The sequence below is a fragment of the Bombus flavifrons genome, chromosome 10 (genome assembly GCF_040668555.2).
Source record: "Bombus flavifrons isolate JBK064 chromosome 10, iyBomFlav1_principal, whole genome shotgun sequence".
NCBI lineage: Eukaryota > Metazoa > Arthropoda > Insecta > Hymenoptera > Apidae > Bombus > Bombus flavifrons.
This window is the reverse complement of record NC_138451.1, coordinates 12,369,249-12,393,190: the sequence shown is the minus strand read 5'-3', so window position 1 is coordinate 12,393,190 and position 23,942 is coordinate 12,369,249. Positions and strand designations below refer to the sequence as shown.

Below are 23,942 nucleotides of genomic sequence, written 5' to 3'. Positions count from 1 at the left end.
TTTATGCCAAGTCCATACTGACCAGATTTGTTCACGAGCAACTTACGAGTACGCTGCAACTTACGAGCAGGATAGAAGGAAAACGAGTTTGTTGCGAATAAGCTCATTAATTTATTGTATTTTAGGCAAAACGATTATTAAGAAGCATACATACTTTTGACATTGCGTAGTTTCAATATTTCACGTAAATGCTAACTTCATCTCACAATATATACGATAGATTATTTCGCAGTATAAAAATCGTGAATATTTTCGTTTGACCGAGTAAACAACGAATAAACAATGAGCGAAGAGTAAAGTCAACTGAGAAAGTCGTATTCTTAGCAATAATTTTCCCCGAAATAAGCAAGTGTCGAGTAACTTACGGATACGAGTGTACTTGATTCGCGTTACGTCAATGTCGAGCTTGAATTCAGTTTAGCTCAGCATTGACAGATAGAATGGATTCGCTGATTCTTTTTTAACTGATTGTGAGCGATGTCTCTGGTCGATACCGTCTACCACGATACCGCGCATAGTCGTCGACAGTGGATGATGCGCGTAGAATCGCGGTCGATAAATACGTAATTCTTGATGACGCGGCGCGCACAGCCAACGAAAGGTAATGGTTTGAACGTTAACACGGATAGAGATTTGAAGGGGGAAAGAAAGGCTTCTATTGCGCGCCTCACAGTCGTGCTTTACTTTCCGTGATCCCAGGATTACGCGATTCTCGCTTTAACTCGCGTGGGTGATGCACTGATCGCTTTGTGCTCTTACGAATAATACGGAATAATACGGAATAACCAGAGAACCGGAGAACCAGAGAACCAGAAGAAAGACTGTAAAAGCCGGAAAGCAAAGATGAGAGGACGAATCAGCGTATTTTGCGCCGCGATGGTCGCTACGGTGATGTTGTGCAGGTTAGTCGATCGATAGCCGGTTCAGCGGCTTATGGACGCAATTAGCGGTGGGACTATTACGATACATATTGACGCTCGAATAATTCGATATCCGAGTACTTAGTCCATTAAAAGGTATCGAAATCGCGGGTTAGCATTAATTTTCAGTATCGATACCGATATCTGATGGAGCAACAGGTATATCAATCTATCTATCGATCCAACAGCAACCGAATATTTATCAAATACTTTACGAATACCGAAATAGATGATTTCATAAATTATAAACATCTGAAAGCTTCGAAAATTTTACTTTTGAAACTTCAACTTTTAAAACTTCATATTGGTATCGACACTTTCGTACAAGTATCGATCAAGCGTTTGGTGTAAATATCAAAGAGCTACGAATTTTTATCGATACCTACAACTGTTCACGAATGTCTTTGAACATTTCTAGAAATTTCTTTATAAATATACATACATATAAGAGTGTTTTTCTTATGCAAAATACTTTGAAATGTCAACTATCACGATTATATCAGCGAAGTTGTACGTCTTTGGATAAAATACCACATACGATATAGCGTCAAAATTCGTGAAGTTTCGATAAGTGTCAATGCGGTGTATTAGTCCCAACTCTGGTCGCGATGTATGTTTTTATTAAAGCCAACTTTCTCCGGCGTTTTCTTCGTGCGTGCGAGAAATTACGTGGTCACAGCGTGCATTGTTTTGAAGTAACGCGCACTTCGATTGGTAGCAGGTCCAGTGGACAAGTATACGCGGGAACGGATTGGCTGAGGGGTCTCCACGAGAATATCGGGGCGCTGAATAGAAACATTCAGCACAATGTAATGCAACTGAATCAACGGATACAAGAAACGGTGCAAGCAAACTCGGCACAGATTCATCGGGTAACGGAAAAACTGAACGAAGAATTAGGTACGGTGGAATTCCACTTAAATCAAGTAGTTGTTGGGACAAAATTTTAGTTAACGTTCCATCGAATGAGCTTTTGCACATTTTGTTTTCTTTTTTTTTTTTTTTAGTAGTAGTACATAATCAGTTATACAATGCACTACAAAGAGTATTGGCAAATGAAGCAACGGAGCGCTTTTATTAATCAAATTCTACACTGCATTTTCATAGTATCGAATTTTTGTAGCGATATGAAAGTACTACTAAATGATACTAAATTTTATATAGTTGCATCTAATTAAATGGTATGTAAATGCTACAGTAAGTAGAATTGTACTTATACTTTTGGCGCAGGAATACTTTTTGTAGGCATTGTACACGCGTAATTCTCAAACGATGTAAGAATACTTGCCACGAATGCATTCGGCACATAATTTAGTCTTTACAGCTATGAGTAATGTGATTTCCTGCGTAATAGGCATGAATAATTCCCTGATGATGACTATTATGTCTACCTGAAAGCGAACTACTACGTAAACAAGCGATCAGGTAGTGGGAGGAATCAGTAAACTTCTACTACTTACATCTATAAACCCTAGACACGCAAATTAATACCCCAATGGATTCAGATGGATGTAGTTCTACTGTACGCGATAAACGGATTACTCGACCTTTTTAAGTTCTTTCTTCGACTCACTGCTGGAAAATTACACCAATTACAGTTAAACGTTAACGTAAACGTTCCTTTCACTATCGACAAAGAGATCCGTTCTCTCTTCGCTTTTCAAGGCGATCGAATTTTTTATCTAATCGCAATATTTGCATCGCTCGTCTGATCGTTTCACTTTTTGAAATATCTTCCTAATTAAGTAAGCGATACATCTATGACACATAGTGAAAGCATAGAGATTTATTTAACACGTTATAACCATCGACATTTTTCCAATGTTCAAAACTAAAATTACGTCTATTTATAGCTTCTAATCGAGTTAACGAAAAACAGAAAAATATACGCAACTTGAATAATCGCGTAAATTAATTATTGTTTCTATGTCTTAATGTCAACGACGATGAAATATGTTTCGCATAAAATCCGTCGTTATGGATCCAGTTACGCTTTTCGTTGCATTATGTTCTTGTAGCATGTTGAATCTTAAAATTGCAATATCATGTTCTTTCCCCGTGCTCTTCAATCAGATAATGAAACTGTTCTAGCTCATGGTCCAGCTTCGGTGCACAAAATTGGAGGCAATAACGTGATTATATCTAACAACGATGGAATGAAGATCGTTCATTCTGGTCGCACCTCGGACGGAAAACCGTACGTTCGCGAGAGCACGGATAAAATCGTGGGCGACATTCTTCGACACGTGGAAAGAATTTACGACCCTACTATGAATACCTCAAAGGTGCTAGGCTACACGTTGGATTTGAAGGATCCCGACGCGAAGCCTATTCCGATAAGCGAATTTGCTTAATCGACAAACAATTGACGACCGATGGAAAGAAAAGATGATTCCTGTCGATCGACAGAGACACCTAATACAATATATGTAATTCTATATTTAATTCCAATACAATATATTTTACAGTAGAACATCGATTATGACGACACGTCGTGTGGACAATCGAATAAATTTGTTTCCATTCGAGAGATCACATTTTTTTAATTATTCCATAAATATGAATATTAAACGGATCTTTCAAGACATTTTATAATTGGATACGTATAGGACAAATCGACAAGTGCGCTTTTGTTAATTTTGGCGTCACTTGGTGGCAAAGATTATTGAAAAGAGAACAACTGATCAGGTTCGATAGGATAACTCTTCTAAAAATAGGCGGTGAAATTTGATATGAAATACGATTTTTATTAATCCATATTCTAATAATCGAGGTTTTACAGTACTTGCGGTAATTCGAAATCGCCCGCAACTATGTATGTAAAAGTACGATATGAATAAATAAATGCATGAATAAGAAAGCAATGATTGCAATGTCGTCAATGTGGCTTATATTCAAATTTTTGTAGAGAGAGGAAAGCTGCTCGACGCGAAAAGTGTGTTACTTGAATGGTAAATGTTCCGCGAATATGCGTGTCAAAGTGGCGCCGAGAGAAACGAGAGATCGCACGCGGGGTGCCTTAAATGGAAGTGCCCCTGGCTTGTCCTCGATCTCGCGTTCTTCTCGCCTTCTCTTTCAACACGTTTCTCTATTCCCCTTTCCCTCTTTCCCGCCCTCTTTCGTCATTTCCCTACCTCTTTCTCTTCACCCCTGTCCTTTTCCCGCTATGCACAGAGAATTTATATTGTCCTTGATTTTATCACGCCTAGAAAAGTCGAATCGGCAACACGATTTAGATTTACGATTCGATGAACTACTTGATAAATTTTCTAGCTATATCAGACAATTAGCTCGTATTATTTCAAATACGAGCAATCAAGTCGATAGTAAGTGACAGAAATTCTCAAAACTGCGTTATCCAAGTATTTCATTGTGATATATTTTTTACTTCCTTTTAAATACAATATGAAATTATTTAAAAACGGTACCATCCGATTTGGAAAATATTTATTACTAACAAACAACATATTTAGCAACGTTTTCAATTACAAAATTACTCTGGTAATAAAGAGTGCTGAAAAAGAAATGATTCTAAATAGCCAGAAGAGCTATCAAAGTATCCACACCTCAATGTAACCGAATAACCGTGAGTGGAATATCCATTCTATTTCGCGAATCTAATTTATTACATGGAACTATAAAATATAAAAGGAAATTCTCAAAGCAAACCGCGACGAGTGCTTTATCATTTTTACAATATTAATCAACTTACTATTGATTAAAAGAAGAGACAAGGAAAGAAAAAGATAAATTCCCGTGTTAATTATTTGCACAACACTAGTAACTATTAATCTATGCACTCGTAATTACACATGTTCGCAACATTAATAACGGTCCAGTGTAGCCATATAGGGGGCTACTGGTGAAACTGCATCTGACGATCCAGGAGCAGCAACGGTGCTTGCACAGTCAAATGGGAGAAGGATGGGCATGATATAGCCGCAACACTACTTTGAAAGACGCGATCATTCATCAACGCAACTTTAACTAGGCAACTAATTAAAATGAACGCGACGAAAACAAAAATAAAATTAATATCTATAACATGAAGAAAAAGCTGATTGAAATATCGTACTACTACAAACTTCAATACTGTAAGTCGATGATAAAATTCTATATCCTACTTTAAAGGGAACAAGAAACTTGAAATAAGTATTAAGAAAGAAATTCTGACAATTTGTAATTAATCAACGCGAATACCATTTCTTCCGACTCTAATTCGAATCGTAATGAAACTCTCGCAACGCTAATAAAAAAAAAAACGCGATTTGTCCAATGCAATGGAAGGTCGACATATCCCAGTGCAACCATTTAGGAGGTTGCTGATTGTTCGACCGTTTCGAGGAGAGACGCGATCGCGAGATAACGCGTCAACGAGAGGCGTAAATTCCCGTTATGATTAGGCAATCGACGCCACGAATTCAGTCGATCCCCTATTTCGGTTAAGAGAATAGAAGTGGTTGATTAATATTAACACTTGGTTAACAATTGAAATAACACTTTATTTCTAACAACTTCGAATACGACGAGTCTGCGAATGTATCGCGTGTATCGTTGCGAAAATACAAAGATTTGATCGCAAGTTAAGATGTGTTCAGCGAGAACTGTCGCTAGCAAGTAAGTTTTGGAGGAAAAACTAGCGATGTCCAGCGCACAAGGCAGCGAATTCCTTGATTGTGATTTTCGTAAAGGAAGCGAAGGTCGCGGCCATCGCTTTTAATTGGATAAAAACTGGTGGGTAGGGGTTAATACTGGCAGCCCCCTATTGAAGGTAAAAACGGCCCCCGAGTGCTGTATATGGTACGAAATATTTGGTTCATTAAGTAATCTACAGGGCTGAATAATAATTCTAAGGAACCTCTCGAGTTGCACGTTAAAGAGTGTAAAAGTCATGATCGTAAAAATGCTATGTTTATGGCGGTTCCTTAAGATTACGTTTACCCAGATAGTAACCTGACCGAGGGACAGATTCTTTGTTTCACGTCGGGTCACACAACGTAACACCGATGAACGATCACATTTGTACAGCTCCTGTAGCTGTATCCGAGTGATCCAGTAACAGTCTCCGACAAATACAGATTTTGAGCATTTTATAAACGCAACTCTACTTGACAAACGCGGTTATTCATTATCGCAACGCTAACTCTTAAAGTGAATTCCATGAAAATCAGTATTTACTATATGGAAAAACTACTTCAAGTATTCTGACGTTGCAACTTGCAATACTACAAAATTAATTGAAAACTAACATTTTTATAATTGAATTTTAAACAATAGAAAATAGAATAAATTCTGACACGTACAATTTTCTAAGAAGTTCTAAAAATTTATAATAAAAATTGCAAAAGACAATCGCGATATCATAACTGGCAACTCTAAAGCAAACACGATTATCATTTTGTCGCAAATCTAATCCAAACTGTGATCATTCTCTCGCGACACTAATAAAAAGCCGCGATATTATTTCGTAGCTCTAATTCAACCCGTAATTAATATCTCGCAACACTAATAAGAAAAACCGCGATTTGCCCAATGTGATGATGGACCGATATGTACATCGGCCGAAAACAGAACTACTACTACTACTAATACTACTACTACTACAAATACTAAAAGCGAGCACAGTGACAAAGTAGTAACGAGAATGACTTTCCATGCTATGGATGACCCAGAGGATGGAGAGCCATTGGTAGTTGCCCTCTTGAACGGCAGTTTGCCGGGCCTCTTCGGCTCATAGTCTCTTCTTTCTTCGGGCGCAATCTAAAATCGCGAAATTTTTATAGAAGACGAAACTAATTGAATATTTAATAAATATTATTAACAGTACAATAAAAACTGAATACAACTGAATACACAAACGTATAAATAAGTTCACTTTTAATGGAATAAATCAAATTTTACCATATTTCCATGGAAAGTTATCGAATTCATTACTAATCACCGTGACGTCCTTTTGAATGTCATCTTGTCCTTCCGATTTTCATGACATCCTTCTAATACTTCGAAGTCTTTCTCGTAATGGCTGGCAGATGAAATCAGTGAAAATAAGGATTAATTTTCGACACGGCAGTAACGACTAATTGGAGATTATTGCTAGTCCGAGTGAATATGTTAAGGAAAGCATAGGCAGAGAAATTAAACTGGAAAAAATGTGTATGACAGCTTTAGAATACCAGAAACTGTTATTGTCGAAGGGTTATTACGGATGAAAAAATGGACGAGTGTGTGATGAGTGGGTCGCGTTATGGCACAAGCAGTGAAATAATGATTAGAAAAGCAATACGTAACAGAGAAATCGATATCTGTCGCGAAGTGACACTATACACGTCTGATCTCTCTGATCGGCGATGCGAGAACGACCCTGCGCCCCGGTTTACCTAGCGAATTTGGGCTGACACAGAATGGGGGAACAGCAGACACGCTGCTAAGTCAAGCATGCACGTATAGGATGACGTTTATTCGATTCCTGATAAAGTTTGACCTTAAGAATATGTTTATGTTCCAAACAAAAACGCACTACGTTAAAGTAGATGGTAAGAAAACCTGTATAAATACCTACGCTTAGAAATTTAATATATATACGTATATATAATATATAATAATATATATAATATATAATATTATGTGATTACATAAAATTTTGAACAAAACTTGTAAATTTAAGAATTTAGAATTAATTTAGAATTAATTAAGAATGAATCAAGTGTTTAGAAATTTAATATACGGGTGATAGATTGATATGATTAAATAAAATTAATATATATAATAATTTCTAATTCGACGTAAAATAATATTTTTGGCCGGAAAATTATAATTATTGTTATAGATGGAAAACGATTTCAGCATATATAATCCTCAAAATTAATTAACGATACGTACACAGGAAACCACAAATTATATTAAAATAAAACAATATCTAAACTCAAATTGTTTTGTCAAGGTTTAAATGCAAGCTGTTAGTGATTTTGACAGTCAAGTAAGAAATCAACGTAACACGAACGAAACGAGTTTGAGAAATTGTTTAATTTCGATATGACACTGTCCGACGAACTATTAAGTAAACATGTATTCGTTAAACATACCTGATAATAATCTATAAAAGGCGAAGAGTTATTACGAAGTTGAAATCACGCATTTCGAACGGAATAACACGTACGAACGCCATGCTTGCCGGTACTGAACTAATGTTTCTTCCCGCCAAAACCTCGCCTAGCTGACTCCTGATTGGTCGAGGAGGCACGATTCCTTCTCAATTAAAATCGGCGCGAGAAATTAAAATATCGCACACTGTGAACATTTCCCTAATTATGACAGTGACTATAAATATGACTAGAGTCAAATATCTTTTGTGCAAAAGTTCTTGCATATTATTGTAAGTTAGCTTGATATAACGTAAAATAAATTAGAATTTGAACTACTTTAAGTTTTAGACTTACACCATTTTCATAATCATCAACGTAATTAAATTAAAATATTATCAATCCAGATAGGTATAAGGAATTTTGAATGTTTTGCTTTTAACTTTATAACAACATTAGGCGGTATGAAAAAAAAAGAGGAAAGGAAGGCAAGAGGAGAAAAGAAAAGTAAGTTTTACGCACCTTATCTACAATTGTAACACAAAATGTATACGGTCTAACATCTATGATCGAAGTTGATTGATAGAAATCACATCAGGACAGCGTAGCGCCTCGGTTTCTACAAACGAGAGACTCAAGTGTATAGCGGGTTGCATGCCTAGGCAATATGCACGTGTATATAAGAGAACGTTTGCTATTCGTTTTGGCTGTTTCATTCGATCTCTACCACGGTACTCTCTAACGTTCTAGCAAACAAATCATTTTCGTCGATGTAGTTGGTAATTAAAAAGAAGTTAAGAGATGGAAATTCGAAAGAAGTTAATGCAATCAACGTTTCTTTTTTGCGTTCTCTGCGCAATGTCACTTGCTCGATCTTCCAGCTATGGGAAAAACACGACAGGTAAGTTATTTTGTACTTTTTCCGCGTAAAGACACTGTTTCCTTCGATGATATTTCTTCAACCTGTTATTCTCATAATAAGTTCTTCAATTAGCAATGCTCTAAACTTTTCTATTTCGCATCGTTTCAGGTTTCATCTCACGATAGTAAATTATATTATATTTATTTATATTATATTTGCGAGAACCATACTCGACCAAATTAAAGTTAATTTTACTTTACTAGTTTCAAATTTCGAGATTGTAACATTTTCTAGTTAAACGGTAATCCGATTAAAAAATTGATACGGATACAGACGGGTTTCTACGAAAGAACCGTGCGTATATCCCAGCTCATGATAGTTGGCGAACGAGAAAGCTCATAACATAAATGCTTAACATAGATTCGTGTGCTAGAGAGAGAAAATTTTTTGTTTTGTTCATAAACGAAAACACTGGTTGCAAATAGATTTATCTGTTCTGGACATCCTCCGATTGCTATCGTTGATCGTTTGTTCTGTCATTGATAGATTTTGCAGGGCATATCCATCACCAAAGAGCCTCTTCAACTGGAATGGTACGTAAAACTTAACGATAATTAGACTGCGGACGTTTATGCATTTTTTCATACGTTTTCACAAACACAACTAAAGAAATGAATTCGAAAATGAGATTTTATACATCCTCTAAATATTATAATGAATACGTTACTTCGTAAATCTTCTATATTTTTGCATATTATGTGTAGTTTGTACATTTTCACTATTTATATTTCCTGCAGATACATAAATATCCGCAGTGTAGTCATAAGATAAATGTAAAACGTGATAGCTTAAGCAGAAGAGAATTTGCATTTACATAGGTACCGACGTCTTCGAAGTGTGTCGGATTGAACAACGAATCGGGTCACTGCGAGCACTTGAAACGGTGCTTATCTCATGAGTATGGTTCAAACTTTACGCTGGCTATAAATCACTCGTGCGTAATCGACCAAACGTAAGTGTTTAATTCATTTCCCTGCGTGAAAGTTTGAATCGGATTGAATCTAATGGAATTGAAACAGATACACAGGCATTTGCTGCTCGAGACACGGGAACGAAACGCGTACAAATTCTATGGTAGACGAGGATTTTGCCGACACTCTTCCGCAGATTGCTGGTACGTATGTAACGATCTGTCGAGCACAAAGGGTACGCGTCGTATCGTAAGTATTAGGACATTTGTTGATTTCATATGAAATATGCAAATTAATAATTTAAATTATTAAGATAACGTTAAACAAATTCGTTTCCACTGGAATATAACTCATGGACGGTGTGGTAATAGCTGACTATTCGTTTCAGCGAGTGACGATAAGAAAGAAAATGAGGTGAGAATCGTTTGGTCGGGCGAGCATAGAACGACAACGTCTCGACCTAAAAATCCGGCATTGAGAGGATGCGGAACTACATTGAAAAGTCAAAGCAAGTTGGTGGGCGGTAGACCGGCCGATCCCACGAAATGGCCCTGGATGGTGGCTCTTCTTACAACGGATAACGCTTACTATTGTGGTGGTGTGCTCGTCACCGATAGACACGTTTTAACCGCTGCCCACTGCGTTTACAAGTAAATTTTCGTCCCGTAGATTAGGAATTTTACTTAATATGGTAATGTGAAGACCATCGATAATATCTTACAAGATGGCCATAAAAAAGGAACGTTTCGTATATTTTTTAAAGAAGTAAGAAAATACAAACATAAGTTCTTCGATGTTATAAAACTGTCGGCCACATTATTTAACGACTTTATGAATGCATTGAGATACCATCAATAACTTATTTTTACTGCTTTTACGCGGCAGATCTGCAGCACGGTTGCTCGTAGCGTGAACGTATATATCGATTCAACGTACGTCGTTTATCATAGGAAACTAGCTAATTTTACTCGTGTTTTTTGGTGGTCTTCGGCAACTAGTTGGTTGCTACGATCGCGTGTACAAGATCTCATATTTTCTTAAACCTAAAGATCGTCAAGGACCTGACCAGTTCTCCATATGCAGGTTCTGAACGGAACGTTTTCTCCTTTACCTCTTCCCCGCGTTTCATCTTCCTGGTTTTCAGTACAAAGTCATAATGTTAATTAAAGTTTACCTTTTGTTGGTCAGATTTGGACCGCAGGACATCAAAGTCAGGCTCGGTGAATACGATTTCGCGACGAGTAAAGAAACGAGAGCCGTGGATTTCACGATTTCCGAAATACGTATACATCGAGACTTTGCTCTTGACACTTTCGCAAATGACATAGCGATAGTCAAACTGTATCTACCGACCGTCTTTGACAGTTACATTTGGCCCGTGTGTCTGCCACCAATTGGTCAAACGTTCGAGTACAAGGACGCAGTTATAACAGGTATCCTTTCCGTTTTCGCTGTGTCCGTTAGCTGCTCTCGACACTGTTTTACATTATTTTCGAAACACCAGTTTCGATGATTCTTGGACATGTTGTAAAGTCCAATTTAGAACAACTCTCTCTTCTCACGAAAACGTCGCACTCTCTTAGGTTCCGAGATATTCGCGAAGAACTGCCGGTATCACTACAGTGAATTCTTATCTCAATGAATTCAAACTTAATTCTTATCTCTTTTTTTATAGTTTATACAGGCTTGGATTAAGTGTCATTTTAAGTGTCGTCAATACTGACGCCTACGCTGCGGCGGACGCGCAATTATATGCTGAATTCGCTATAGTCGTACCGATAATTTTTCGCGAATATCTTAGGAACTGTTACAAGAGAGTTGGACATTTTCGTGAGAGCGGAAAATTGTTGCAAATGTTGAGTTTTACAACGTATTAAATAATCATAGAAATTCATGTCGAGGGTAAGCTTCGAAATAGTTCGAAATAAACCATATTGTCTCGTCGGATTAACAAAAATATAGAAAGTATAAAGAATATAAAAAAATGCGATTATTGTCGAAGCTGATACAAGAGACGCATCAGGATTGCAATTGATAGTTAAAAATTTAGGTTGGGGCGCACGCTACTACGGAGGCTCCCATAGTACGGTTTTGATGGAAGTCGAGGTTCCAGTATGGCCGCAGAGTAAATGTACGAGCAGTTTCACTCGACGAATTGCTAATACGACGATTTGCGCCGGCGCTTACAACGGCGGAGGCGACGCTTGTCAGGTATGTAAGAGACCTTAATACGATCAGGAACAAAGCTAATATTCCGGCCAATGACTACGCTCGTGTACAGGGTGACTCCGGTGGACCACTCCTTCATCAGCTTGCAAATGGCAGATGGGTAAATATCGGAATAGTATCTTGGGGTATTCGATGCGGAGAACCTGGACGTCCTGGAATATACACACGCGTCAATTCCTATCTTGATTGGATATTCGAGAATGCTGTATTCTAAGCCTAAGATCGCATTTAATTTGTTAAGCGAGTATCCCCTTATAATTACGAAATTACTGAAATTATTAAAAGTTAAGACAAGTCCAGACGAAAAACAAAGCAACTTCACTTTGGTCGGTTTTAATTTTTGCAAATGTAAAAATGACTCGTTTCCGATAGAAGCCTAATCTAATCTAAGAATCTGGAATCTGGAATCTGGAATCTAAGATCTAAGTGATATGTAAAAAAAAATAGGAGATTCTAAGATTAGAAATTTTAATTTAAAAAGATTAACGACTTAACTCATAAAATTTCGGATGTTGATGTGAATAACGATGCGAACCGTCGCTGCATACCGCGTTAAAATCGAAATTTAAGCGGCCCAAGTTTCTAAATAGCTGAAATAATTAAGAGCTTTTGTATCAATAAACTTTGAAACGTTGAAAAGCAACGGAAGGATAGAAAACTAATTATCAAGATCACACGAAGGAAAAGATAAAACTTTAGTTACCTTGGATGTTTCAAAATGGTGAAATACGTTGCCGCTGTCAGGACAGATTTCGTGTTTTCTTGTTTGGTTTCTTTATTCCTTACGTCGATCGTACAGGGACACGAATCGAAGAGGAGTCTGGTATCGTGCGTGGAAACGAAGAAATTTTATTTTCCGAATATCGATTGTTACATCGTTCAAAAAGAGATTGACACGAATAGAGAGAAATTCGATTCTTAGGACGTGTGTGGCCGCAATTTTTATATGTATGTACTTTCTTTCATGGCGTGGACGCGCATATAAGCAGCCACGCGCGTGTACGACGCTATGCGACCGATTTTCGCATGACGAGTAAGCGTTGGAAGATTCCACGATTGAATCTCCATTATTTGATAACTGACTTTCCGATGAGGTCCAGCCTCTCTTTTCCTTTATATACACCGATATACTTATAACTTCAACTCTTCATAAATGTATATATGTGTATGCGTGAATGCGCGCTCATGCGTACGTATACAGTGTGTCCCAGTGTTTAACAACCAAACTTTGTCAGTGTATTCTATGGATACGATCCAGTAGAAAATGTTACACAAAGCTTAGCTATGAAGCGTTGAGATACCCTATATATGTAGATTTATGTGTGAGAATCATTATACATAGAGTGTCACGCCTAAAACAGGTCACCTAATTATCTTCGGCATCTTAGAGCATACAAAGAGTATATTACGCTACCAGTCATAAATATTAAAACATCCCATTGATATTTAGTACAAACTGTGTTTAGTCGTTCGTTCGTGTTATACGTGGGTTATAATATAAAATAGTACATAGATTAAAATTCGTTGGTAATTTTGTATGCATATTCGCGTTTCTATGAAACCAATTAAATGGAATCTAGGCAGAGATTTGCTTCAACCACTAAATGTTCTAATGAGTACATACCACGTATATGTTATATATTTTTGCACACTGTGCATATTATACGTCTTTAAATTTCCATAGATATATAAAAATCCGCAATCTATTCGTTAGAATTTTCCAAGAAACGTAACGAATACATACTTTGATACTTATGGCCAGTAGTGTACATGAATATAATTTAAATTTGTATCAAAGGACGTATGCTCTCTATACGGTATTCCGAATTTGTTTTCGCGGAGTTCGTATGAAGTTTGTCAAACTTCGTAGACGCGCACGAGGTTTTTTAAGAAACCAGAAGACGAATAGGTGGCCTCTTTCAAATCGGGCATACCGTATACGTATATTAAATATACGCTCGTTTTCATCAAACATAGAAACATGTGCGCGTAAAATTTCCATTTTTGCAAACGTATAACATTATGTCTATACTTTAACATTCTTCCTCCATTATTTTCCACTCTGATCGCTCGTCTTCTCCGAAATGTTCGATCCGAGGGTGCCTACTACATTCTAACGGGACGTGTTTCGATCGAATCGACGAAAATCAATAGCGATAGGATACATGCTACGCTGAAGGGAACGCGGAAGACAAAGTATTCGATCGATTTTTCTAATATTCAAAGTTACATTCGTATGTACTCTTTTCGTAATTTCTTTTCAATTCAAAACTCACGACCACTCCCCTCTGCCGTTGCTGTCCTCTTTTGGCTTTTCGATCGATTTCCGCGCACGCGCAAAAATAATCCGTTTTACGACGTGTCTCGCATTTTAGACTTTAATGGTTTCTCTATTGAAAGCGCTGGTCCTTGAAATGTGTTGACGTTATCCGTCGAAATACGAAACGGATATCTGGAAAAGAGAAAGAGAGAGAGAGAGAGGGAGGAAGCGAGAGAGAAAGAGAGAGAGAGAATGGGATGAGAGTGGAAGAGAAGGATCGAAAGGAGGAGAAGGGTGGAAAGAAGGGGAAAGTGATGGCAGGAAAAGAGGGAGGGAGAGAGACGAACTTTCACACGCGAGGAACTGGATGGTTCTCGCTTTTCCATCGGGAGGACAGAGTATACATAGTATGTTGTGCATGTATGTATAGTAAAAGGAAGCGATATAGCAAAGTCGGTCAGTAGATAAAATTTTCAAGTTTCGTTGACATAAGCATGTACTTGTTAGTGCCTTATTTAGGCCGTAGAATATGAACTCAAAATCAGTTCTTCCTTCGTAGTATATTTTAACAATGATTTGTCTCCTTGAAAAGAAGAATGCTTATACAGTAGAACCCAATTTATTGAAATGAATCAGAAACTGAAATAGTTTAAATAATCGAACAATTCCGGTAATAGAAGTTTACTAGCCGTTCCCTTCAGTCCTTGCTATTAGTTGGATAATTATAACAGAAGCAGGACCCTGTTCGACGATAATTTAACAACTAATAATATTTGTAAATTGACAAGTTACACGTTATAGCTTAGGGACTTCTCTCGTAGAATTTGTTAATGTTATAACAAATAGCCTGATCACATGACTTATAATTTCCTTTTAAACCCTAACGTTCGGAATTCAGGAATCGCGTTCCATCTTTGACACGTAAAATTTATTACGAATACAAACAAACGATTGCATAATTGTGTTCACTATAGAAATACACGCATATATAACTAAACTTATACTCTGCCATAGTTCGAATAATAGTTAAGTTATAACTTCGTATATCTCTAGCAGAGCACTAACTCGCAGCTATAAACGAAATACGGATAAACGAGGTTCTACTGTAACTCGTTCCTAACTTCTATTCTAAAAGCTCTAAGTGAACTGCTAACGATAATAGAAATTGATTTCAATTGTACAATCAAGTTATACGACCTCGGCTGCGGCTAGATCAATTAGTGACCCCCTACTTAACGCTTCGCTTTACGAGCTCACTACTACTACTATATCGCTTCCACCTACGTTACATCCCTCCGCGCAACTCCCTCCGTCCCTCCACATAATAAATAACGATCGTGTTCCCGTAATGTTCATTTTTACTTCGAAAGATATTCTTTCGAACGTGTGGACCCAAATTTCGATCGGAATCGCCGATCGTCGGAGGATGCTTAGCTGCTAGTCTACACGAAACGATGATACACGTATTACGATGAAGTCGACTTCTCGACGAGAGATCGCAAAGTGTGGTACAAGAATCGAGGGGAACGGAACTAGACTCGCGAGGGGGGTGTCGTGGGCACGAGGAGCGGCGCGTTTGGGCCGCTTTCCGTGTGATTTGGCACGCTCTCGCCGGCTTGATAAGAACGCCGCCCTTGAGACACGACGTTGCTCGATGTCGAACTCACGGATGAACGATTCCGAGACGGCGAATCATCCACGAACGAACCGCTACCTATCGTACGGCCGCGGCTCGCCACGCCGTTTCCCGTCGCAAACGCGCCTCCACTGTTGTTTCCACCACTATTATTGTTGTTGCACTCTCCACCGGCACCACCACCACCACCTTCGTCGCTACCACCGCGACCACTGTCGCCACCATTTCCCTCGTTGCTGCCTCCCTTACGATTTTGCGTCGAAGCCTCGCGTTGATTTGGAATTTGCTGTCGATGAGGAATTTGTTGTTGATTCTTCTGCTGGTTCGATTGCGATCGTTGTTGCTCTTGGAGACCTTTCTGAACTGCACGACGATTTTGATCCTGGCAATTCTGTTGCGAGGATTGCAAGGATCGAATGTCTTGTATCTTTGGTTGTACTACTGGATCAGGTCGACGCGACGACAAGCTCGTAATATCTTCGTGCGGAGGGTCGATCGTTGTTGAGATCGGAGTACTTGTCGTCGCGATCGTTGTCATGGCTGTCACTGTTGTTGCCGGCGAGGATAAGGAAACGCTTGGCTGTTGTATATTGTTCACTGGTTTTTCGCCGATCAACCAGTACGTGGTCATCGTGCCTTTACCCTGAAAATTGAAAGACGAATCGTGGCCTCTTGGTATTTTTCGACGCGTGTTTCTCGCTTTCTTAGATTAGTTGAATGCCTTACCTTCAGAGTAACCTCGCCTCTACAAACGAGCTCGAAAGTTTCAAAAGTATCCAGGATTTCTTTCGTTTTTGGACTAACGTGGATCATTAGAGCTACGAGTGAAGAAAATGTATTAATATTGGGATGAACCTTTTTGCAATCGTTTAACTGTACAAGAGTTAAAATTATAATTAATGTATTTGTTAAAAAAACTCTAATTAAAAAAATGAAATCCGTCTCGAAAGGGTTGATCGACATCTTGAAAAAGATACAACTAGTGAATTACCTTCTCCATTACTCTCCATCCTAGATGCAGTATTGACAGTGTCACCGAATAGGCAATACCTGGGCATCTTCAAGCCAACTACACCAGCCACGCAAGGTCCTGAAATCGCGACCAGTCTTTCATACACGCGTCTACGAATGTTTAATATGCGAGTTGCGACAACATGCAATCACCTGCATAGTATACAACTTGCAGCATATCAATTTATGAATACTGATTAACCATATTGCGGTTCTAGAGTATGTATGTTTCAATGTTACTCTTATCTAAACGAGCAAAAAGACTCTAAGAGAAACTTTAGCATGTCTATACTTAAAATAAAAAATAAGAAAGAAAATAAGAAGTTCGGAGAAATTTTTTATCAATAGAGTAACACGTTTGCAAATGATTTCGAACGAAGGAATGCACGGCCGATATTATATTTTCCGGTATCGTTAAATAAATGCTAAATTTCATCTTGCGCGGAGAACAGCGAAGGAGAAAGACAAGCTACGGAGATATTCGATCTTACCAGTATGCATTCCAATTCGAAGTTTCAATTGCTCGTTCGGTCTGTGACGTATACTAAATGTCATCACGGTATCTCTTAAGGCTAAGCTCATCCTCGCAATTTCTCTGGCATGATTCGTTCCATTCCTCACCGGTAATCCTGACACTACCATATAAGCGTCGCCAATTGTCTCCACCTAGAAAATACATCGAGTCGTGTCTCACTATATGATTCGATTCGATAGTAATCATCGTACGTACAAATGTACGCGACATTGAAAGGACGATCGATGACGATATCTTCGTGTAACAGAATGGTAAACATCTGAACTGAATCGAGTAACTTTGTTTCCACGTGTGAAAATGTCACTTATCTCAAACGACAGAAAAAGCTAAAAGTATAACGAGTTTTCTTAGTTTCTATTCTCGTTGCTCGATCTTTCTTGCAAGGGATCGTCCTTCACATAATCCTTTCTGCTAATCGAGATTCCAGGCTGCAGAATGTACTAGAAAATTGTAACTTCACCTTGTAAACGTCAAAGTTCTCGATGATGGAGTCGAAACACGTGTATAGATCGTTGAGTAAATCCACCACTTGAAGAGGCGTACTCTCTGCGGAGAGCTTCGTAAATCCTACGATATCGCTAAAGTAGATCGTCACTTGGTCGTATGTTTCGGCTATTACGCTTTGGCCGAGTATCAACTGGGACGCGACAGATCTGGAAATTTCGTTAAAAAAAATCTACGAGTACTGCAGATAGAAGCGATCGATGGAAGCGAGATCGTAAAGTGGAGCGCTATGAAAGGCTACCGATTGATCTAAGCGCAACCTTCTGTCTGTACGCATGCCACGTGCACGCGGTCTATGAGTTGCGAATAATATCAACAATTCTACTTACTTTGGTAACAACTGATAAAGGAGTTCCTCGCATTTACGTTTTTCCTCGAAGTAGTCCGCGGTACGTTCCTCTACCAGAGTCTCCAAATTGGTCGCGTATTGTTCCATACGAGAGAGCAAGTTGTCGAGGATGTTGCTGCTCTCGTAGTCTCTGCAACGAGATAGAATTCTTTCTCTGCTCGTCGTTCGAACAAGTCCCTAATTGTTATCTCGTTGCCTGAGCAAGCGATAAGGCAGTGGCAACGAAACAGTGTATTTTTCAAAATAGACTTCGTAGTATCGCTAGTTTTGGAGAAGTTTAAACGCTGGGTTGGAATTTGTTTTGAGTTCGCTACATTCGATCGTGAACAAGTTTGCAGCGATGTATACTTGAAGATAGTCTGTTTAATTAGTTGTTCGTGGCGCGATAAACGACCAAATATATCGCATTTTCTACGAGAATGTTATTTCAATAAAAAGTATTTGTTAGAAGGTAAAACGTTTGTTGAATCAATGTTGGTAGTCTTAATTGCAATTATCATAATATTCAGGAGCACGTGTGTATCACTTCTAGAGTGTATTTTTAGAAGTTATTTCACTTACTCTATTAATCCTTGTATAATACCTCTTTGATTACAGAATTCTATCATAGAATTATCTGAATTATCGTCTCGCTTCTGATATCTTTTCTTGCTAAAGCTAAAATACACGATATATCTCTCATTCTTCCGTTATTACAGACTAGTAGTGTCGGGTGATATACAACGGATTTTATTATTCCGCGCAAAGTTCAAAGTTGAATCTTAAGCCGTTGAATCTTAGTTGACCCAAATAATCCCTATCTTATTTTAACGCGTTGCCGCGACAAATGCTGATCGTTTGTCCACCCTCGTTTACTTTTTTCTTACCAAAGGAAGAAAGGTTTGTATCCAAGAATCTCCGCTATGTGAATTCGCAAACACTTTTAGGAAAAGAATATCGCTAGCGACTGTAGCGTGATTCGACACGAGAGCTGACAATTATGTCAATATTGGAAGAGTAGCTGACGAGGGCGAGAAAAACCAGAGAACGTACATCCCCATCCCCATCCATAAGCATTAAGACACAGAGGGAACGAGATAAATCTGTCCAATTATTAGACAAACATTGAAATTCTCGAGAATTATTAATTGCTTCGTTCGGATTCTTGCATTCTTAGTTTACATTCACAATCGCGTTCTTAGTAAAGAATTTACAGGTTCAACATAGTAATAAAAATGTCACGTTAAAAAATTATCGTTCACAGCTTGCGAAGATTAAATTACTTGCACGGTAGAATTTTACTTATCCGATTGTACGTTTAAAAATAATCCTCAACTGAGAGCTTTATACTACTTGTCTTAACGTCTCCTAGTCTTCGTGCTTTGAATAAATCTCGTAAGCAGCGCCCACTTTCTCATACATTACCTAATAAAGTTAAACCTTTTCCTCGTCTATATCTACTCTATCTCTTGACGTCTATTTTAGTCGATTTTCATATTAACATTACGTTAATATTTTATTCCTGTATTAATGTCAAGTAAATACTTTACGCTTTTCCATGTCTCATTAAGTTCTCAATCATATCCGTATTAAATTTCCTCTGCGCAGTTTTTTTATTTTTCTCCCTCGTTTCCTTTCGCTTTCTTCGTCTAGCGATCTTCTATTCTCAATTGCGTTCGGATCGAGCTTTCTTCAACAAAGAATTATCAAGGGAACGTTCTCTCGTCGTCCTTACTCACTTGTTAATTTTCCGTATAGTTTGTTTGAGCGCGGGAAAATCAGGTCTGTCCGCGGCATCTTGCGCCCAACATCGCCTCATCAGAGTAGCTACCTATACGACGGAATCGTTTGAGCGTTATTGCTGGAATTTTTGGAAAGTTTAAGAGTCGAGAAGGACTCGCTTACTTCTTCCTCGACGGCAGACTCGTCGATCGCAGGCCTCAAAGGAGAACCTCCGGCTCTCTTCACTCCTTCCACGATTTCTGAAACAGAGCAAGGGACAAGCTTGCGACGACAACTCGATCATCGACACAATCACAAATTCCAATTTCACTCGGTTTATTTATCTACGCGAGCATCGATTCGTCCACGTTAATTATTCATGTAACAATTTGTTTTCGTTCATTCACGATCGCGATTTTATACACACCGCGTCTCATAACTACGAAACCAACGGAGAATCGTTGTTTTCATTGAAAATATCGATCGAATGTATTTCCAGTCAGATCTCGTCGCGTTGTGTCTTGTACTTCGTACCTTGTAAGAATAGAAAATTTTAGGATGATTTTTAGGATGGAGCAACACGTACAAAGCTGTAACCATAAAACCATCCTAAAATGTTCGATTCCTATTGCCATATAAAGTGCATGGATAGGATGCGACAGAATCCGGTTAGTCAGACCTCTTATGAATAAAATAAACGCAAAGTCGATACTTTAGGAAAGAATGTCTTTCAAAAGAGTGGAGAAATCACATCTTTCTTTCACTTGTCACCCCATAGTTTGATAAAAAGTCCGCCTCGATGATGTATGATCGATCGATAAGATATTGGACTTTAAAATTGTTCGCACACGAGAAAGAAAAAATCGTGTCCTTTCTTGCACGATCTTCAAATGTTTCACGTAACTCGGATAATACGTACATGAAAATTTTCTCTACAAAGAGTGTTCAAATATTTCTTCGTCAGCCACTGTATATACACACCACACAAAAGTCGAAACTTTTGGATGGTTGTAGTTATGACACGCAGCGTAGTATACCGTCGTGCCGGTTCGATCGCTCCTCTTACTACTTGGCTGTCCGTTTCAGTGAAACGAGTCTTTCTTGGTCGAACGACTCTCGCCACAGCTCGCGTTGTTACAACCGAATGACTTCGTGTATACATATATGTATTTATCTTGCCAAAGAGGCAAAAGAACAGGTGCAAGTAACCCGTGAAACAGTGGGAAAGGTTCGAGAAGCGAACCACGTCGAATAGAATCATCAAGGGAGATGAAAACAGTTAAGAAATTTCAGCGAAAGACGAAAGGCGAATGGTAAATATTGAACCTACTGTGCCTGTACAAATCCTCCAAGAAGGCGTTGCAAGTTTCGCAGTTGAGGGTGCAGTGAGGCCTACGGACTTCGAGCAAGGGACTGACGGCCCTTCGAGGACTGGCCCCACCGTCGGGACTGGCGCCCGGCATCGCCAGTAACGTTAAACTACTCGTGCTCGACGTATTGCTTCTATCTGCCATTTCTTCTCCTTTTCTGACCTATCCCGATCGCTATATTTCTCTATCAATGACCCATTCGAATTCACCATTTTTCTCTTTCACGCCCCTATCTCGCTCACGCTGTCGCTCTTCACGCTCGCTTTCATCTTTCTCCCTTTCATTCACGCGATTACACACGCATCTTTGCGCCATCAGATAGGATACGATCGTTCGAAGCTAATTTCGCGCGAAATGTAGAGTATGAACGTAAACGTGATCATTCCGAGTTCGTAGATCGCCGTTACAGGTTCTCGCGATGAAATTTATTTCGAATTACCAGCGAATTCTCGTTCTTTCCGATATTACATCGACATCGAAGCTAAATTTTTCACGGAATTTTTAACATCGCATCGATCTATATTTAGGAATTTTCGCCGCGATAAAAAAGCGATTCTTGAATCACGAACGGTTTCTAAACGCTTCCGATCATCGTATCGGTATTTCTCGTCATCACAAAGAGTGGTGTTTGAATTACGAACGAATTGTTTACGTTTGACATTGCATCGGTATACGAAATTGTCGTGGCGACGAAGACTGAGCGAAGACACGGTGATTTCTATCAACTACAGAAGGAAGGAAGGAAGGAAGGAAGGAATTGTCTCGTTTCTCAAATTTCAATCTCGATCCAATTATCCGCTATCCAGTTAACTTTACAGTTACGACGGAAACTGTACGTCAAAGTTAGGCTCTTTTCGATTTACGAGCTGCTTCTCTATTTGACGGATTAGGTTTCCCATTTTCTTTACGACGTGTTACGTCGTTAAAAAATTGAATTTCAACCTCGATGTAATTACTTTTTACTCAGTTTGCTTCGCGCACGAGATGCAAAAATAATTGCTTTCTATCCGATCTAATACGAGAACTGTTTATTTGTTTTACGACGTTACATTTTTCCTTGCCTTCCAGGTACCCGAGTGCTTGCTAGCTTCTCGAAAAATTAAACTTTCAATCTGAATTTAATTTTACCTCCTACCCAGTTAGCTTTTTACAGTCACCGCGGGAACCGTACATTCCAGTTACGTTCTTTCCGTTTCGTGGCTAATGCTTCTCCGTTCGACAGGCCGTATCTTCTATTCCCCTCCGAGAATTACGTTTTCAAAAAATTCAACCTTCGGCCATGTCCAAACGAACAGACCTCGACACTACGAAATTTCGTGTTTACGCTAGTAACGGTAGCTAGTAATAGAGAAGCTAGTAGAACAAGCAGTAAGCTATTCTCCGCTTATGCAACGCTCTGTTTACATTGACTTTTCGACGACGTTATCTGTCGTTCGGGAGAAGTCCGACGAATGCGAAGATCGTAGCCCCGTCCACATAATCGCGACCCTGATCGAACAAAAAGCACGTAGGTATATATATATATAGGTCTAAAGGTATATATCGGTACTAGCGATATTCGTTCGATCGTAACTCCACTCTTTGTAAATGGAAACGAGCAATTTCGCGAGCCATCGGCGCGCTTTCATCGTTGTCTCGTCCCGTATGAAATAATCAATTAATTGCCGCGTCTCGGATACGAAATCAGGGTAATTGGCTTGGAGGAAGGAAAAAATGAAAACGGTGTGAAACGGAGAGAGACGAACGACGAGATTCAGAAGGAATATAGAGAGCGAGGAAGAGGGTAAAGGGGAGAGCGAATAGGGTAGACGAGGGTTGAAGTAGGAAGGTGGTGGAAGGAGGGAGGCAAGTGGGGTTAGTTAGAGGGGTAAAGGGTTTGAATATCGAGCAAAAAGGAAAATCGGGCCGCGTAAATGGGACGGTGAAACGATTGGTAAACACAAGCACGTACCGAGTTAGACGCAGGCATGCAGGCATGCAGGCATGTAGGCACGCAGCCACACAGTACAGACACGCAAACTGTCGGGACACGCAGCACGCAGCAAGGCACGCGCGCACACACGTTTCTCTCCGAAGGGTTGTCGGTGAGAGACGGTTAATTAAACGGTGGTGGGACCGGCGAAACCGAGTCCTAGCCGCGTTTCGCGTACCGAAGGCCCCTCGATCCTATTCGTAGTGGTATTCTCGCGTCGATTTCACGTGTCGTCGGTCGCGATCTTCCGCTGGTGTCGTACGTCTCGTCGCGAGTGCACGCACGAGACGAGAAACGAAGATCGAGAAGAGAGAAAGAGAGAACGCGAACAACGAATGGGAGAAGAGGGAGGAATAGAGAAACGACGAGGAAGCGCGCGTGCAAGAGCCGTGTACGTTCCAGGACGCGTGAAAGCTTCGACTGAGCTTTCAACCCGGGTCTCGAAACGTTCCCAGCCTACTTGTGGCACGTTCCATCCTTTCATCGATCCTGCCGCTCGCGTCGAAACCGAGCTTGCGAAACCTCGTAAACTTCGTTACCGAT

The 23,942-nt window shown here is 39.3% G+C and overlaps 3 protein-coding genes across 14 annotated transcripts in view; 2 read left to right on the top strand and 1 right to left on the bottom strand.

Annotated features, from left to right (window-relative positions):
- The first annotated feature begins 521 nt into the window (after window positions 1–521).
- Window positions 522–3,787, top strand: LOC138184573 (uncharacterized). Of its 2 annotated transcripts, none has more exons than XM_069122674.1 (3): window positions 522–902; window positions 1,642–1,820; window positions 3,012–3,787. In XM_069122674.1, exons 1-3 carry the CDS (start codon window positions 844–846, stop codon window positions 3,272–3,274), a joined length of 501 nt encoding a protein of 166 aa, XP_068978775.1. In that variant the 5' UTR covers window positions 522–843; the 3' UTR covers window positions 3,275–3,787. The 2 variants fall into 2 exon arrangements, with proteins under 2 accessions (XP_068978775.1, XP_068978774.1); XM_069122673.1 differs by having other exon boundaries at window positions 526–902; window positions 1,639–1,820.
- A 4,724-nt stretch (window positions 3,788–8,511) lies between these two features.
- LOC138184428 (trypsin-1) lies at window positions 8,512–12,505 on the top strand. The gene is made up of 8 exons (XM_069122329.1): window positions 8,512–8,900; window positions 9,408–9,454; window positions 9,740–9,873; window positions 9,941–10,035; window positions 10,221–10,482; window positions 11,021–11,265; window positions 11,883–12,043; window positions 12,114–12,505. The coding sequence occupies exons 1-8, from the start codon at window positions 8,801–8,803 to the stop codon at window positions 12,273–12,275; spliced, it is 1,206 nt and encodes a 401-aa protein (XP_068978430.1). The 5' UTR covers window positions 8,512–8,800; the 3' UTR covers window positions 12,276–12,505.
- A 385-nt stretch (window positions 12,506–12,890) lies between these two features.
- Window positions 12,891–23,942, bottom strand: part of LOC138184424 (atrial natriuretic peptide receptor 1) — a 37,388-nt gene continuing 26,336 nt past the window's right edge. For all 11 annotated transcript variants that reach the window (XM_069122314.1, XM_069122317.1, XM_069122315.1 and 8 more), the window contains 8 exons: window positions 20,241–20,317; window positions 20,075–20,166; window positions 18,337–18,486; window positions 17,964–18,156; window positions 17,460–17,634; window positions 16,949–17,047; window positions 16,684–16,775; window positions 12,891–16,600 (listed from right to left, as the gene is read on the bottom strand). In XM_069122314.1, coding sequence (XP_068978415.1) covers window positions 15,854–16,600; window positions 16,684–16,775; window positions 16,949–17,047; window positions 17,460–17,634; window positions 17,964–18,156; window positions 18,337–18,486; window positions 20,075–20,166; window positions 20,241–20,317 — 1,625 coding nt within the window. In that variant the 3' untranslated portion in view covers window positions 12,891–15,853. The remainder of the gene's footprint in view (window positions 16,601–16,683; window positions 16,776–16,948; window positions 17,048–17,459; window positions 17,635–17,963; window positions 18,157–18,336; window positions 18,487–20,074; window positions 20,167–20,240; window positions 20,318–23,942) is intronic.